Below are 14,880 nucleotides of genomic sequence, written 5' to 3'. Positions count from 1 at the left end.
AAGCACGCCTGATTTAGCCTTAGCTGGCAGATTTATGGGCCCTCCTTTCTCTTGACAGCTTAGCTCAATGTATTTCATATATGCACACACACACACATCCAAAAAGTTAACTCTTCCATTGCCTGGAAGTATTGAATTGCAGATTCATCCCCAAACAGTTAAAGGGTGAAGATTAGCAGAGGCTCAGATAGGATTACACCAATGGTGGGGTGGAGGGAGGTGGGGAGGGAAAGGGATATCGTGGGAGAAAAGATGCCAAGACACATCCTATGGCTGTTTATGCCGAGGCAGCCCTTGTGATCCGAAACCCATTGTCGAAGGGAAAGGCTGCAACGAGAGGGTCGTGTCTCTGGTGTGAAAAACAGAAAGCCAGGGCTGTATACCTAACCTATCACTCCAGTTCCCCTGAGCAGCGGGCTGCCTGGCGTCCTTTTCTGCAAGGGAGGGAGACAAGACTATCCCAATAAGCCCAAAGCGTCTCAAAGCAAGCCTTACCTTGTGCCAGAGCTTGCAACATGTGGAGCTGAAGGAAGAGAAACGCCCACCATCCCCGGCAGAAGAAGAAACAGAAGTTTAACTTTATCATCACTCGATCTCGCCACCTATTCCTCGGCGGAGCAAGGTTCCCAGCCCCCCTTCTCCGGATCACTATTTGCTCCACACGATCCGAGGAGGGCCCGCCACCAAAGCTCACTCCATCCCCCAGAGAGGCCATGTTCTGGCGGGGGGGCCTCCCGCCGCGGCCATCCCGAAGTTTTCGGGGGACCCGAGCCCCCGCCGGGAAGGAGCCGTGGTCTCCCTGGCTCGCGCCCACTTTGCATAGAAACCCCAGGCGAAAGCATTCCCTGTGCATGACTGCCTTGCAATCGCCGCCCCAGTCGATGTGTCTCGTGGAGGAACTGATTGCACCAAAACAAGCAGGCAGAAATGCAAAACACATGTTCCTCTGGACTCCTCCGATGCCTTCACCACACACACAAACAGAAAGAGAGAGAGAGTGTGTGTGTGTATTAAGTTTACTGGCGTCAATATCTCAACAGATCGAGGTTCTTCATCACATCCCTAGCAAAAAGCGAAAGCCATCAGAGCACGGCAGGAGGAAGAGAGCGGTCCATCTCCGCCAGGCACCGGCAGACAATCCGGAGAGCACCTTCCATAGCCACCAAGATGACGGAAACTGCCCGCCCCCCTGATGCTGAAGAAGCGTGGCTACGGTTTCTGCGCCGCCGTCCCTCTTCTTCCTCCCCTCCTCCTCCTCCTCTCCAGAGCAAAGACCCTGCGCTCCTGAAGTTCTAAATTCTCGGGCAAGTCCTTCCGTCTCGAGCGAGGCAGGGAGGAAAAGCGACCGTGGGATTCAAAGAGTCACTCCAGCCCCGCTCCAGTCAAAGGAAGAAAGTGGGGAAGCCCCACGCTGACAGGTTGGGCTGGGTCCCGATGAACCTTCCCTTCTCCTCCTTGCAGAGCCACGGAGATGTTCTTGCGCATCCGATTTCCTTCATCCCTCCATCCCTCTCCGGAGTTGCAATCGCGGCGTGTCCCCCCCTTTGGACAGCAGTCGCGAAGGCTCCTAAGATCCCCAGCCGAGCAGGTAAACTGAGCCCGCGCCTGGCTGCGCTGCTCTTTCCAGCTCGATTTGCAACCAGTTACACGCCAGGGGGAGGCGGGAGCGGAGGGGGGGGGGTGTCTCTCTCTTGAACTCTCCAGCGAAGGTGGGGGAAATCTGATCAGGTTTCCCTCGCAGGAGACAGGAGGAGGTTTCTGGGAGAGAGGGAGAGACGGGGAGAGGAAGCAACAGCTCACCTCCAAGGAGGCTTCCTTCTCCTCCTCCTTCTCCTTCTTCTTCTCCTCCTCCTCCTCCCCACTTCTGGGTCAACTGCGGAGGCAGCCCAAGGCAGAAGCCCCCCCAGCCGAGCAGGGAAGGAGACCCACGGAAGCAGCAACAGCAGCAGCAACAAGGTGAAATCCTCCGCTTGGCTGGCCACCCCCGGCGTCCCTCGTTGCACAAGCCCGGAGGGATCTTCCTCTGCTCGCTCGCTCGCTCTTACGCAGAAGCTGTAAACACAAGGAAGGGAGAGGAGAGCCGTTCAGAGAGCGAGGACGGGAGGCGACACCGCGACACCCCCAGCGCCAGCAGACCCGGGTTCAAAAGTGCTTCGAAGATGTGCATCCCGTTTCCAACTGGGACCATCGCCACGAGATGGACGCTTAACCCTTTCGGGACTGCCTGCAACGCTTCTTTCTTTCTGGGACTTGACGGGCGGGGTGCACAAATGTCAGGTGGGGCACCGAAACCAGCCAGGGGGGGAGATTGGTTCACATTGGTGGCTACGTCCCACTTCGGCCAAGGCAGCGATCCTAAGCACATGCTTGACTTGCATACAAGCCCCAGGAAACTGAAGGGGGCTTGCTCGCTGCTGAGCAAGCAGGCTTGCTGTAGGGTTTTTTAGTCTACACATCTCTTCTCTGCTCCCCCCCCCACCATGATATTGAGTGAGATCTGTTCCCAGGTCCATTGATTTCAGTGTGCGTGGTATGGGAAATACCCCCCCAATAACTTTTTCAGCCCCTTTTGTCTACAGTGCAGTCCTAAGCAGCTTCACTCAAAAGTAAACCCCACAGACCAGTGGCGTAGCGTGGGTTGTCAGCACCCAGGGCAAGGCAAGTAATTTGCGCCCCCTAACCAGTGGATTTGCGCCCCCTAACCCTAACCCCCAGATGTTGCGCCCGGTGCGGCCGGCCCCCCCTGCACCCCCCACGCTACGCCACTGCCACAGACTAGACCCATAGATGGGCGTCTGGATTAGACCCATAGAAACCGGACCCCAAATGGGACTCACTTTCAAGTGTAGGGTTTCAACCCCCAGTTTCTGTTTCTCTCACCCCTGCAGTCCTCACACTTAACTTTTGCGTCTATCACTCTCCATCCCTGAAATCCACCCTTAGTTATCTATTTAATAAAATTCATATACTCTTTGGCTGTAGAAAAAACAGCAACCCTCAAAGCAGTTTACAAAAAAAGATCAAACAATAAAATTATCACTGAAATGTATCATTATTCTTCACCCCACCCATCACTCCTCCTCTTCCCTGTAAGCTTTACCCAGCTTTCATATTGTTCTCTGTCTGGCCTGCATTTCCCTCCCACCCAGGGCCGGCCCACACATGAGGCAAGGGGAGGCGAATGCCTCAGGCGGCAGGATCCACAGGGCAGTAGATCTGGCCTCCAAGGAATGCATCACACACTGCTGCTGCCAATCCATGCACTCCTCAGAGGTCAGATCCACCTCCTCCTCAGCAGCCCCATCACCACCAATGCCGCCTCTACAGCAGCCTCTTGGTGAATAGGAGGCAGTCCTGGTCTTCTCCCACCCTTGTTCCCTTCTGGCTGGGGAGGGCACCGTTTTGTGGTTTGCCTCAAGTGCCATAAAGCATTGGACCAGCCCTGCCCCCACCCCTCTCTCAAATGCATTCCCTGGGACGGGGTGGGGTGGGGTTGGAGGTCCCCTATTGCCCTATCCTACCTCACAGGGCTCTTGTGAGGATACGCACAAGAGGTTATCTTTACAATCAAACAGCCTGCGAATTTCACAAAGCAAATACATGAAACAAATAATAATAGTCTATGGCCTTTTAAACGAGATGGGGGAGGGTATTGTTTTTGTTTATTCCCATGTTACGTATTTTTGCGTCTTTATATTGTAAACTGCCTTGTGATCCTTCAGGGAAGGGCGGTGTAGAAATTTCCATACCAATAATAATCTTAATATTCAGGGGGTGTTGCTTTTCCCCAGCCGGAACTTGCCGGAATTCAGTTCTGGCACCCCTCAGGTGGGCACGTTGCCATTATAAGAGAACAACGGAGGTGTACATGGTGAGTTCTGGTACCCCTTTTTATGGAAAAATAGCACAAATGATAATAAACAAGCCTGGGAGACAAAATAGCCACCATGCCAGGCTTCCCTGGGGAGGGGAAAGGAAGGCAGGATTTTGTGCTTGGAAATGGTCCTAGTCAGTGGCGTAGCGTGGGTTGTCAGCACCCGGGGCAAGGCAAGTAATTTGCGCCCCCTAACCCGTGGATTTGCGCCCCCTAACCTGTGGATTTGCGCCCCCTAACCCCTAGATGTTGCGCCCGGTGCAGCCGGGCCCCCCCTGCACCCCCCACGCTACGCCACTGGTCCTAGTTGCCTCCTCTGAGAACCAGTCCCTGCTCCTGTGAGAGCTTTGGTCTTCTTTCTGTCAAGAAGACTGAGAGAGAACTTGTTTCTATCAAGAACTGAGAAACTGAGAAACCTGCTCCCAGAAGGGGCCTGGGAAAGCCGGCCCAAGCATGAGGCAAGCTGACACAACTGCCTCAGGCAGACAAGGCCAGAGGAATCCCACTCCATGAGGGAAGGAAAAACTTCCGTCAAATGCGTCCTGAATTGGGAAGCAGCATGTATTATTATAATTAATAATAATGGCTTAAAATATAGGAATATGTAACATGGAAATGTCTCTCTTTCCCCCCCTCCTGAGGGGAGGAAAAACTTCCTTCAAATGTGTCCTGAATTGGGAAGCAGCATGTCAGTTATGACTAATAATAATAATAATAATGGTGGCTAATAAATATAGTATATAAAATAAAAGCCTGTTTCCCCCTCTCACGAGAGAAGCGCTTCCTTCAAATGTGTCCTAAATAGAAGCAGCATGTATGTGTCTGTTATAATTATTACAGATGCACACAACAGCAGCTAATAAATACGAATATATAAAATAGAAAAACTATTTTTCCCCTCATGAGGGGAGTAAAGCTTCCTTCAATCACGTATTGAACTGGGAGACAGCATGTATGCGGGTCTGGTGTGATTATTATTACACACACACATTAATAATAATGTTGATATAGAAATATTTATACTTTGCTTTTCCCCCAAGGGAAGCTTCCTTTAAATGCGTCCTACATAGGGAGGCAGTGTATATATAACGAAAAGCTACTTTAAAACAAAACAAAAAAACCTAAAATGAAACAATTTGTTTGGGGTGGCATGACATTCGCCGCCAACTATTGTTCTGAAGAACAATGACTGAGACAGAGAACTAGAAATCTTAATTTTAAAAATCTTAAAATGCGGTGATTTGTGAGGGGTGGCTTTACATTCGCCACATATCTGTTGTTCTGAATAAAAACAGCAGGCACAGGGAAACCAGGCGAAGGGGGTGGCTTTACATTCGCCACATACTTTATATATATACTTTTGCTGTTTCTTATTTCTCGGCCGCCTGCTCTCCACACGGGCGCTGAGAGGCAGGCAGAGCAGCTCCTCGCCTCAGCGCCCCTTCACAGAGACTGGCGGGCGAGAGGGAGACTAAAGAGACGCCCGCTTTCCCGCCGCCGAAACCACCCGCAACGCCCCGCCCACCGCCCTCTTCCCGCTCGGCGATTGGCCAAGGAGGCGCGCGAGGGGAGGAGCCCGGAGTGCGGAGCGTGTCCTCCGCCGCCGCCCCGCCCCGAAGGCCGCGCGCTTTCCCCCCCCCCTTTTCTTTTTTTTTTAAACCCGTCTGCCTAACGACTGGCTGCGCGCGCGCGCCCTCAGCTTCCCCCGCCTCCCTGCCTGCTTCGATTGATTGGTTTGAACCCGGCGGTCTCCCCTCCTCCTCCTCCGCCCGCCTCGCTGGCCTGCGCCCCCTGCAGGGCATTGCAGGGAAGCGCCTCTGCAGCAGCCAGCAGCAGCAGGAGCGAAAGGGACGGCGCCGCCGCCAGAAAGAGCGTTTGCGAGCGGGGAGACACGCCCTGGATCGGGGGCTGGGGGGGGGGAGAATAGAAATACTAGCCGTTGGAGGAGGAGGAGGAGGAGGGGGCTGCAGCGGTCCTCCAGGCTGCATGTTTCCTGCCTTTGTGTCTGGCAGATCCTTGCTGCCGCCGTTAAATGTTTGCAGCAAGCGAGTGAAGGGGAGGCGCGGGATGCGGGCGGGGGTGGATTTGACAAAAGCCAGGAAGTCGTGCAAAGGGGGGGGGCGGGGAGGAAGCTTTTGCAAATACCTCCCGACCACCCATTCTCGTTGCTTTAAGTCGCTGCTGTTGTCTGCCCGGGCTAGGCTTAGTTTGTTTCGCTGAATGTGCTTTTGCTTGCACACGCCAGGGCTCTGAAAAAAATAGTTTTAAATACCTCGGCAAGCTACGCATTGTGGCAAACTCATTCAGCAGTGCCGATCAGGTCCCGTGTCATTCCTCTTCATTTGTGCGTGTCTCACTCCGTGTGTACTGTATTATTAATGGACGGCATTAAGAGGATCGGGCCAAGTGTTTTGAGAGGCGTTTAAATCAAAGGAGTGCAGGCACGCTTTCTGCACGCAGTTGCCCGTGAAGCTTGCAGAATAGATGGTACCAGCGCTCCCTGGGGATGTCGCCTGTTTTTGCCTCGCCATCACTCCGGGCCCACTTTCTCTTTTCAATTCACCAACCTGGTGCCTCGTGCCTGCGACCATCGCCCTTTTTACAGTTTCTTACACCTACACTAAAACACACACACACAAAACACTTCCACCCTCTTATATTTGGCACTGCAATTTGTTTCATTGCATCGACTGTTATCTTTCGCCAAGAAGAGAGCCAAATATTCCAACAGGGCTCCCGCATCCTTAATCTTCATTTCATTCATTCGTTTGAAACACTTTTGAGTTGCTCTCCTACCTGCGTTTCCAAAGCAAGGTACAATGGTAATACATAATAATAACAGCATCCCTGCATGTCATTAAACTAATTCAACAATCATGAAATAATAAGAACAAATGGCAGGACATCAAAAGCTGTTAAAATCCCAAACCACCTACACAAACACTTTCATAGCCGAGTAGTCCATTAAAGGTCATGGCAAAACATAGGGAAGCTTCAGCTGGTGCCAATGTGTCAATAAGAAAGAATACAGGATTGGTTTGAGGACCTTATTTCAAAGATGAAGTGCCCAGCCCCAGAGTGGCCATTTATTTATTTAAATTAAATATCAAAACATACAAAAGGATAAAAGGAAGTAACCATTTCAGTGCAGAGTTGAAACAGACTCTAGCTAGGTACATAATATAATATATATACATAATATAGGTACATAATAAAGAAATGATGAGGGTGGGGTGTTACTTTTAATCTGCACCAAGATAGCCCTGCACAAATTATAATGAGATGCACAAATGTAGGATCCTGTGAAAAGGATCTAGGGATCATAGTAGACCACAAGCTTAACATGAGTCAACAGGATAATAAAGCATCATAAAAGAAGCAGCAGCAGCAGCTCATGCTATTCTAGGCTGCATCCACAGAATTATAGTGTCCAGATCAAAAGAAGTAATAGCACTGCTCTATTCTGCCTTGGTCAGACCACACCTGGAATACCGTGTACAGTTCTGGTCACCACAATTCAAAAACATGTTGACAAGCTGGAATGTGTGCTGAGGAGGGCAACCGAGATGATGGGGGAGGGGGGCACATGCCAGTGATCAGCAGGGTCAGAGGCAAAAGAGAGCTATAGCTGCTGTAAGCTATGGGAAGGGTTGCAGCTGAGTGGTAAAGCACATGCTTTTCATGCAGAAGGTCTTGAGTTCAGTCTCCAGCATCTCTTCAAGGTAAGGCTGGAAGAGATCTGAAATATACTCGGAGTCGAGTGTGAATTTCATGTTCTTTATTCAGCTCATAGTAGCAATGAATGAAACTTTCCCCAAAACGTCTAACTATATATACATTATTTACACAACGGGCCCCGCGTGATTGGCTAATTCCGAACTGCTCCTGTAGGCCAATCAGGTTGCGGATTCACCTCCTCCAGAAGCCTGATTGGCTGCTCATGCAGGCCAATCAGGTTGCTGATTCACTTCATCCAGGAGCCTGATTGGCTGCTTATGCAGGCCAATCAGGTCGCTGATTCACTTCCACCTGGAGCTGGATTGGGTGGCTCCTGTGGACCAATCAGACTACTGCATTCTGGATACTATTGTTCTAGGATTCAGCTCAGTACATAACAAGATCCTTTCCCTGAAACCCTGGGAAGCCATTGCCAGTCAATGTGGGTGGATTATGAACTAGATGGGCCAATCGTCTGGCTCAGCATAAGGTTTGTGATCAGATGGGAGCGCGAGGACTGCATTAAATCAAGCACTGTTCAAACTGAGGGGCTTCCCTGAGCACCTTAGTTCAAGCTCTGATTTCAGAGCAGGCTTTGCATGTGCATGGGATTTTTACAGGTTGCCATGTAATCCACCTGCCAATCATGTGATGCCATGCGGCTGACATGGGATTTCCCTGCATCTGCTAAAATTTGGCTCAGGGGGTGGGGCCTGGTCTTACAATGTTTGTATAGTAAGCTGCATTCCAGCCACGCAGAAATCAGGGGTTGCTAAATACACACACAAACAGCTTCTCTTCCCAGGCAAGCAAGAAGCATCATCACAATGGGACACACTCTAGCTAGGGAAAAGCACCTGAGGAGAGGCTGGAGCAGAGGCAATGCTTGCTTGCGGAGAGGGCGTGTGGCCTAGGATGGGTCTTGAGGACCAGGGAGAGAATCCTAAAGAGCCACATTTGGACCCTTGGGCTTGAGGCTCCCAGAATCCTTTGCAACATGGTAAGTTTCTGTGGCTGACACAATCAGTTTGTAAATGTTACAGATAGGTAGCCGTGTTGGTCTGCCATAGTCAAACTAAAAAAATTCCTTCCAGTAGCACCTTAAAGACCAACTAAGTTAGTTCTTGGTATGAGCTTTCGTGTGCATGCACACTTCTTCAGATACGAAGTGTGCATGCACACGAAAGCTCATACCAAGAACTAACTTAGTTGGTCTTTAAGGTGCTACTGGAAGGAATTTTTTTAGTTTGTAAATGTGTTCGCTGAAATAGATTCCCTAGGACAGTGTTTTTCAACCACTGTTCCGTGGCACACTAGTGTGCCGTGAGATGTTGCCTGGTGTGCTGTGGGGAAAATTGAAAAATTCGAAAGATTTTTTTTTAAAAAAAAGTCAAATTTTTGCCCACTAGGCGGGCACTGGACTGTGTCCACCCTATTTTCCATCCGTCCTGGGTGGGGATCAGATCGGATGGGATCGGATGAGAGCGGACAGGGGATCCGCTCTTATCCGATTCCCCATAGAGAGCATAGGGGCTCTGACATCTCCCTCTCCGCACACAGTGGTGGTGTGCCTCGTGTTTTTTTTCATGAAACAAGTGCACCTTTGCCCAAAAAAGGTTGAAAAGCACTGCCCTAGGAAATGGGCAAAACATTGGCAAAAACATTTTTGCTGAGTTCTAGCAAAACGTTTCACTTGATTTCTAAGGATAGTTACCAGGGCGGTGTCTGTGTGTGGATGTAATCTGCTTTCCTATCACAATACAGATATGCAAAATATATTGTGTTCTGTACTTTACACTCTTCCCTAACTATCTATCTTGGAAAGAGCCCAAATCGAGCCAAGTGGTACAGAGTGCTGATCCCCAGAGAGAGCTTGAATTTACAGCGTCTGCTGCACAATTACCAATAGTTAATTCACAGCAGCAGAGAAGAGTTACCTTGATCATAGGGTTTTTGAGGTGCAGGCAATATTTAATTTACCTTCGCTGGAAAGGCAAAGCACCCTTAATTGGGTTTTTAATTACTACTAACAAAGAGTAGAGCAAGCAAAAAATAAAATAAAAAATCTCCTAGCAAACTAGTTTTCCATTCTCAAGGTCAATTGGGAGTGTAGTAAGGACTATCTGGGTGCTCACTTCTGGACATATGTCAATTTAGTGTCTGCACTAGTAAGGGGAAGAAAGGTGCATTTAAAGTCATGCCAAAAGTTGTTTACAATGAGAAGTTGTATAACTCCCATCAGCCTCAGCCAACCTGCAGTTGGACTTAATTCCGGGTCAGAATGCATAGGATTTGGCTAAACAGTGTAATGAAATCTTGTGGTGGTGGTGTGGTGCAGTGGTTAGAGCAAATTTGAGGAACCTGAAGACCTCCGGTTTCTCTTGGGCTTCAACTCTCATCAGCCGCAGCCAGGAAGGGGCAGTGGCAGTGGCGTAGCATGGGGGGTGCAGGGGGGCCGGCTGCACCGGGCGCAACATCTGGGGGTTAGGGTTAGGGGGCACAAATCCACGGGTTAGGGGGCGCAAATTGCTTGCCTTGCCCCGGGTGCTGACAACCCACGCTACGCCACTGGGCAGTGGTTGGGGATGATGAGAGTTAGGAGTGCAATAGCAGCTGGAGTGCCTCAGGTTCCCCACTCCAGGGTTAGAGTGCTAGACTAGGAAAATCTGGATTCTAACCTGCTGCTTGCTCTTGAAGCACACAAGGTGATTTTGAGCCTCCTCTTTTTCTCTCTCCCCTTAACAGATCTCACAAGGTTGTGTGGAGGTAGATAAGGTGGGGAGAAATGTATGTCCACCCTGTTTCCCCATTGGAAAGTCAAGATCCAAATGATATACAAACCAGAACTGAGCTGAAACTTCTCAGAAGAATTCCACCCCCCTGATAATTTTCTTTTTCGAACCTTGGTTGGGGAGGCAGATCTCGCAGAATACTCTCCAAATGTTCACTACTGTGTGTGTGAGAGAGAGAGGGGGGGTGGGGGACCACCAATGCTTGCTTACAATGCCCCTTAATGATGGCCAGGCTGCCAACAAAATCGCTTCTGGCCACCACCAAAAACCTTAAGCAAAAAAGCCATCCTGCTGTCATGGGCAGTTCTGACCTTAAGAAACTGTTAAGAGATTTTTCTCTTTCCCCTGAAGGATATTGTGTGAAACCCAAGACTCCCCAGTTGCTAGACAATAGCATTTTCACTCAAGAGTTGTACAGCCTAATCGGAATCAATTTGACCCAGAAGTATGTGCCGTTGATTTTTCAATGGGAAATGCTTCCCGGTAAGTGTGCTTAGGTTCAATATCTAAATTTCAAAAATCACTGAGCATAGGTTTCGATGCAAAGACTGAGATCCAAGGAGCTATTTTAGGTAAGTCCAAAGATTTGCTGGCAACCCAGTTTTTCCCCTTTTCATTCCTTCAAACAGCAGACGTCCATGTCAAATTGCAAACTACATTTGAAACTTTTCTAGGTTTCAAAAATAGCTTGCTTCGTGGAGAGGAGAGCTGCCATTCCAAATTTCCTTTGGGTATGCAGAAATAGTGGAAAAGTTCTTTAGATCCTGGCCATATATGGAGAGGAGTCAAGAGCACTAAACCAGTAGCATTGTAGGACTATGTATATGTATATGTATATGTATATGTATGTGTGTGACTGATAAATAATATTTTATTCATTTTATTTATTTATTATTACATGTATAGCCCACATTTTCTCCAAGAAGCTTAAAATGGTGTACATGGTTCTCGCCTCTCCATTTCATTCTCACAACAACCTTGTGAGGTAGGTTAAGGCGAGAGACAGTGACTGACCAAAATTATCGAGTGATCTTATGGCCGAGTGGGGATTTGAACCCTGGTCTCGCCCATGTCCTAGTCTGACACAATAACCATTACACCACACTGACTCTTTCTGTTTCGATTAACTTTAGGTAGAAAGCCAAAATCTAACAGAGAACTGATGCTAAAAGCAGTTAACTGCATAAAAAACCCCCAGAAGTGACTCTTGACACTGAAGTGCTTATGCGTTTTTAAATAGAAAGTCGATGAGCATAGATTTCAGCAGGAAATATGCCTAGAACAGGGTACGAATGTCTAGGCACAGTTCTGGAGCTTGTATTTCCCCTTCATATCCCAAATATTACCTAAATACAAGCAGGCGCTTGTACCCCAGATCTATGACAATATTCTTGTCTGGAACAACAAGGCAAGAAATTGTGTGAAAGGTTATTACAGTACCATAAAGACAAAGGTCTAAAGAGCTAATCAAACACCCCAATGCAAGTGGAAGTAGCAAAGAGAAGAAAAAGTTATCGCCAGAGGGATACAGGATGAGCTAGAGGTCAAAGTACAGGGCTGCATACACACTGACCATTTCTGGCACAAAAACGAAGTTTCTATCAGTCCAGAGAAGTTCACCCTCCTCCAGAACATGCTGCTTTCAATCTAGATTGATTGTGGTTACTTGATGGGCATTCGAAAACCCTCCCCTTGATTTGCTCCATGGTTTTTCCTCCCTGCACATATAACAACAACAACAACAACAACAACAACAACAACAACAACAACAACAACAACAATGCAACTCTGAGCGGCTTCCAACAAAATATTAAAATACAGTAATGCATCAAACATTAAAAGCTTCCCTAAACAGGGCTGCCTTCAGATGTCTTCTAAAAGTCTGGTAGTTATTGTTTTTCTCTTTGACATCTGGTGGGAGGCCGTTCCACAGGGCGGGTGCCACTACCGAGAAGGCCCTCTGCCTGGTTCCCTGTAACTTGGCTTCTCACAGTGAGGGAACCGCCAGAAGGCCCTCAGCACTGGACCTCAATGTCTGGGTGGAACGATGGGGGTGGAGACGCTCCTTCAGATATACTGCCACAGGTGAATCAAGGATGAAGTGGCGATTGTGATCTCGATATACACCTATCTGCAACATCATTGGGTGGGGGTGGGGGTGGGCACACTCCCTAACCCAACCTGGCTCCATCATGGGTCAACCACCCCATTCCCTGACAGTCCGTGTGGTCAATCCCCTGCTCACCAAATGCTATTTTGCCTTACAGGCCAGCAGTCACGATCCCAGGGCCTAGCAGCAGTCGAGATGCAGTGTTTGAGGGGTGGGGCTTGGGAGATGTGGGATTGAAGAAGAGGCTCATAGAATCATAGAGTTGAAAGAGACCACAAGGGCCATCGAGTCCAACCCCCTGCCAAGCAGGAAACACCATCAGAGCACTCCTGACATATGGTTGTCAAGCCTCTGCTTAAAGACCTCCAAAGTAGGAGACTCCACCACACTCCTTGGCAGCAAATTCCACTGTTGAACAGCTCTTACTGTCAGGAAGTTCTTCCTAATGTTTAGGTGGAATCTTCTTTCTTGTAGTTTGGATCCATTGCTCCGTGTCCGCTTCTCTGGAGCAGCAGAAAACAACCTTTCTCCCTCCTCTATGTGACATGCATTTATATATTTGAACATGGCTATCATATCACCCCTTAACCTCCTCTTCTCCAGGTTAAACATGCCCAGCTCCCTTAGCCATTCCTCATAAGGCATCGTTTCCAGGCCTTTGACCATTTTGGTTGCCCTCCTCTGGACACGTTCCAGTTTGTCAGTGTCCTTCTTGAACTGTGGTGCCCAGAACTGGACACAGTACTCCAGGTGAGGTCTGACCAGAGCAGAATACAGTGGCACTATTACTTCCCTTGACCTAGATGCTATACTCCTATTGATGCAGCCCATAATTGCATTGGCTTTTTTAGCTGCCGTGTCACACTGTTGGCTCATGTCAAGTTTGTGGTCAACCAAGACTCCTAGATCCTTTTCACGTGTACTGCTCTCAAGCCAGGTGTCACCCATCTTGTATTTGTGCCTCTCAAAAGCCCTCCCCACCCCCCCACCCACATTGGGTTTTGTTGAGAGCAAGTTGCTCACTTGGAGCTCTCCATGGTGCTTCCAGGCACGCTTTTCTCTCATTTTATTCTCTTGTCCATTGTAAAGGCCTTTGGCTATATAAATTGGCCTTCCATTGCCCCTCCCACCTGCCATTCCACTTCTCAGCAGAGACAGCTGCTGGAAAAGAATCTTAAACGATGCGGTTTAGAATTGTGCCTGCAGAAAAATTTACGTTCAACATAAAATTGGCCAAAGGAAAGGCAAAATCTTTTGGCATTTTTGCTGCCTGGATCCCACTTGTGGAATAAGTTAAGAGGCTTCCATCCTCTGCCATTTGGAATCTATCATTTATTCCACTTTGGATATCCTCAAAAGCTTTTCAGGTGCTTGTTCTTGCATGGGTGGAGGAACTTGCTTTTCTCCGTGGTGTTGTTTTCTCATGAAAATTAATAAAATACATTTTTAAAAAGAAGACTCAGTAGCTACCAGGCATGATGCTATTTTCTACCTCCATGGTCAGAGGTAGTAATACTTCTGAATACTAGTTGCTGGAAATGACAGTAGGGGAGAGTGTCTTAATAATGATAATGATAATAATTTATTATTTATACTCCACCTATCTGGCTGGGCTTCCCCAGACACTCTGGGTAGCTTCCAAAAAAAAGATTAAAAATCCAGGCAGAACGATGGGGGTGGAGATGCTCCTTCAGGTCTACTGGGCCAAGGCCGTTTAGGGCTTTAAAGGTCCGCACCAACACTTTTAAATGTGCTTGTGCTCAAGTCCTGCTTGTGGGTTTCTCAATAAAGACATCTGTTTGTCCCCTGGGAGAACAGGATGCTGGACTAGTTGGGGTATTGGCCTGATCCAACAGGCTCGTCTTATGTCCTTAAGGCATTGTATTAACATTTGGCAAATAGGATGAGGAAAACACTGAAGATTGTCATAGCAGCAACTGGACTCTGTACAAAGGACCCCTTTGTTTAGTTGTCTGGAGTTCTCTGTCCTGGGTCTCCCCATTGGAGTAGAGTTTAGTGCTGAATATTTTTGTGTCCAGCATCTTGTGGTCTTTCTCTAGTTCCTCCTGTGAAATGGCACTTTATTCCAGCCTCTTTATTAAAAGAAACACAATAAAATAAACAGAATTATGCATTTGTCATAAATGACTAATTGGTACTGACTCATGCAATTATTTTGAATAATGCCACCACTGTTACAACTTTTCGCCCTCTCCACCAATCAAACTCCCGTGGAGAGGTCTATTGTAAAATGGACTGATTGGAAACGTTCTGTGTTTGCAACAAATGTTCTCCTACTTATTCTTGTAAAACTCTCCCACTTGCTACAGTGAATTGCAAGGCCGTTCCTGCCAGTAGTTTTTCCAACCAAGAAATCACTTTCCTTC

General features: G+C 48.3%; 1 protein-coding gene across 7 annotated transcripts in view; it reads right to left on the bottom strand.

Annotated features, from left to right (window-relative positions):
* The window catches only part of SDK1 (sidekick cell adhesion molecule 1), a 605,542-nt gene extending 600,215 nt beyond the window's left edge, over positions 1 to 5,327 (bottom strand). For 3 of the 7 annotated variants that reach the window (XM_082199579.1, XM_082199581.1, XM_082199582.1), the window contains exon 1: positions 496 to 2,182. In XM_082199579.1, coding sequence (XP_082055705.1) covers positions 496 to 940 — 445 coding nt within the window. In that variant the 5' untranslated portion in view covers positions 941 to 2,182. Of the gene's footprint in view, positions 1 to 495; positions 2,184 to 5,232 lie in introns of those variants that run through there. The other 4 variants (XM_082199584.1, XM_082199585.1, XM_082199580.1 and 1 more) reach the window with 3 other exon arrangements.
* Between the last annotated feature and the right edge of the window lie 9,553 nt (positions 5,328 to 14,880).

The sequence above is a fragment of the Podarcis vaucheri genome (genome assembly GCF_965113315.1).
Source record: "Podarcis vaucheri genome assembly, chromosome: 14".
In the NCBI taxonomy this organism is placed as follows: domain Eukaryota; kingdom Metazoa; phylum Chordata; class Lepidosauria; order Squamata; family Lacertidae; genus Podarcis; species Podarcis vaucheri.
Note: the sequence above shows the minus strand (reverse complement) of the source record. Positions and strands in the feature narration are given on the sequence as shown.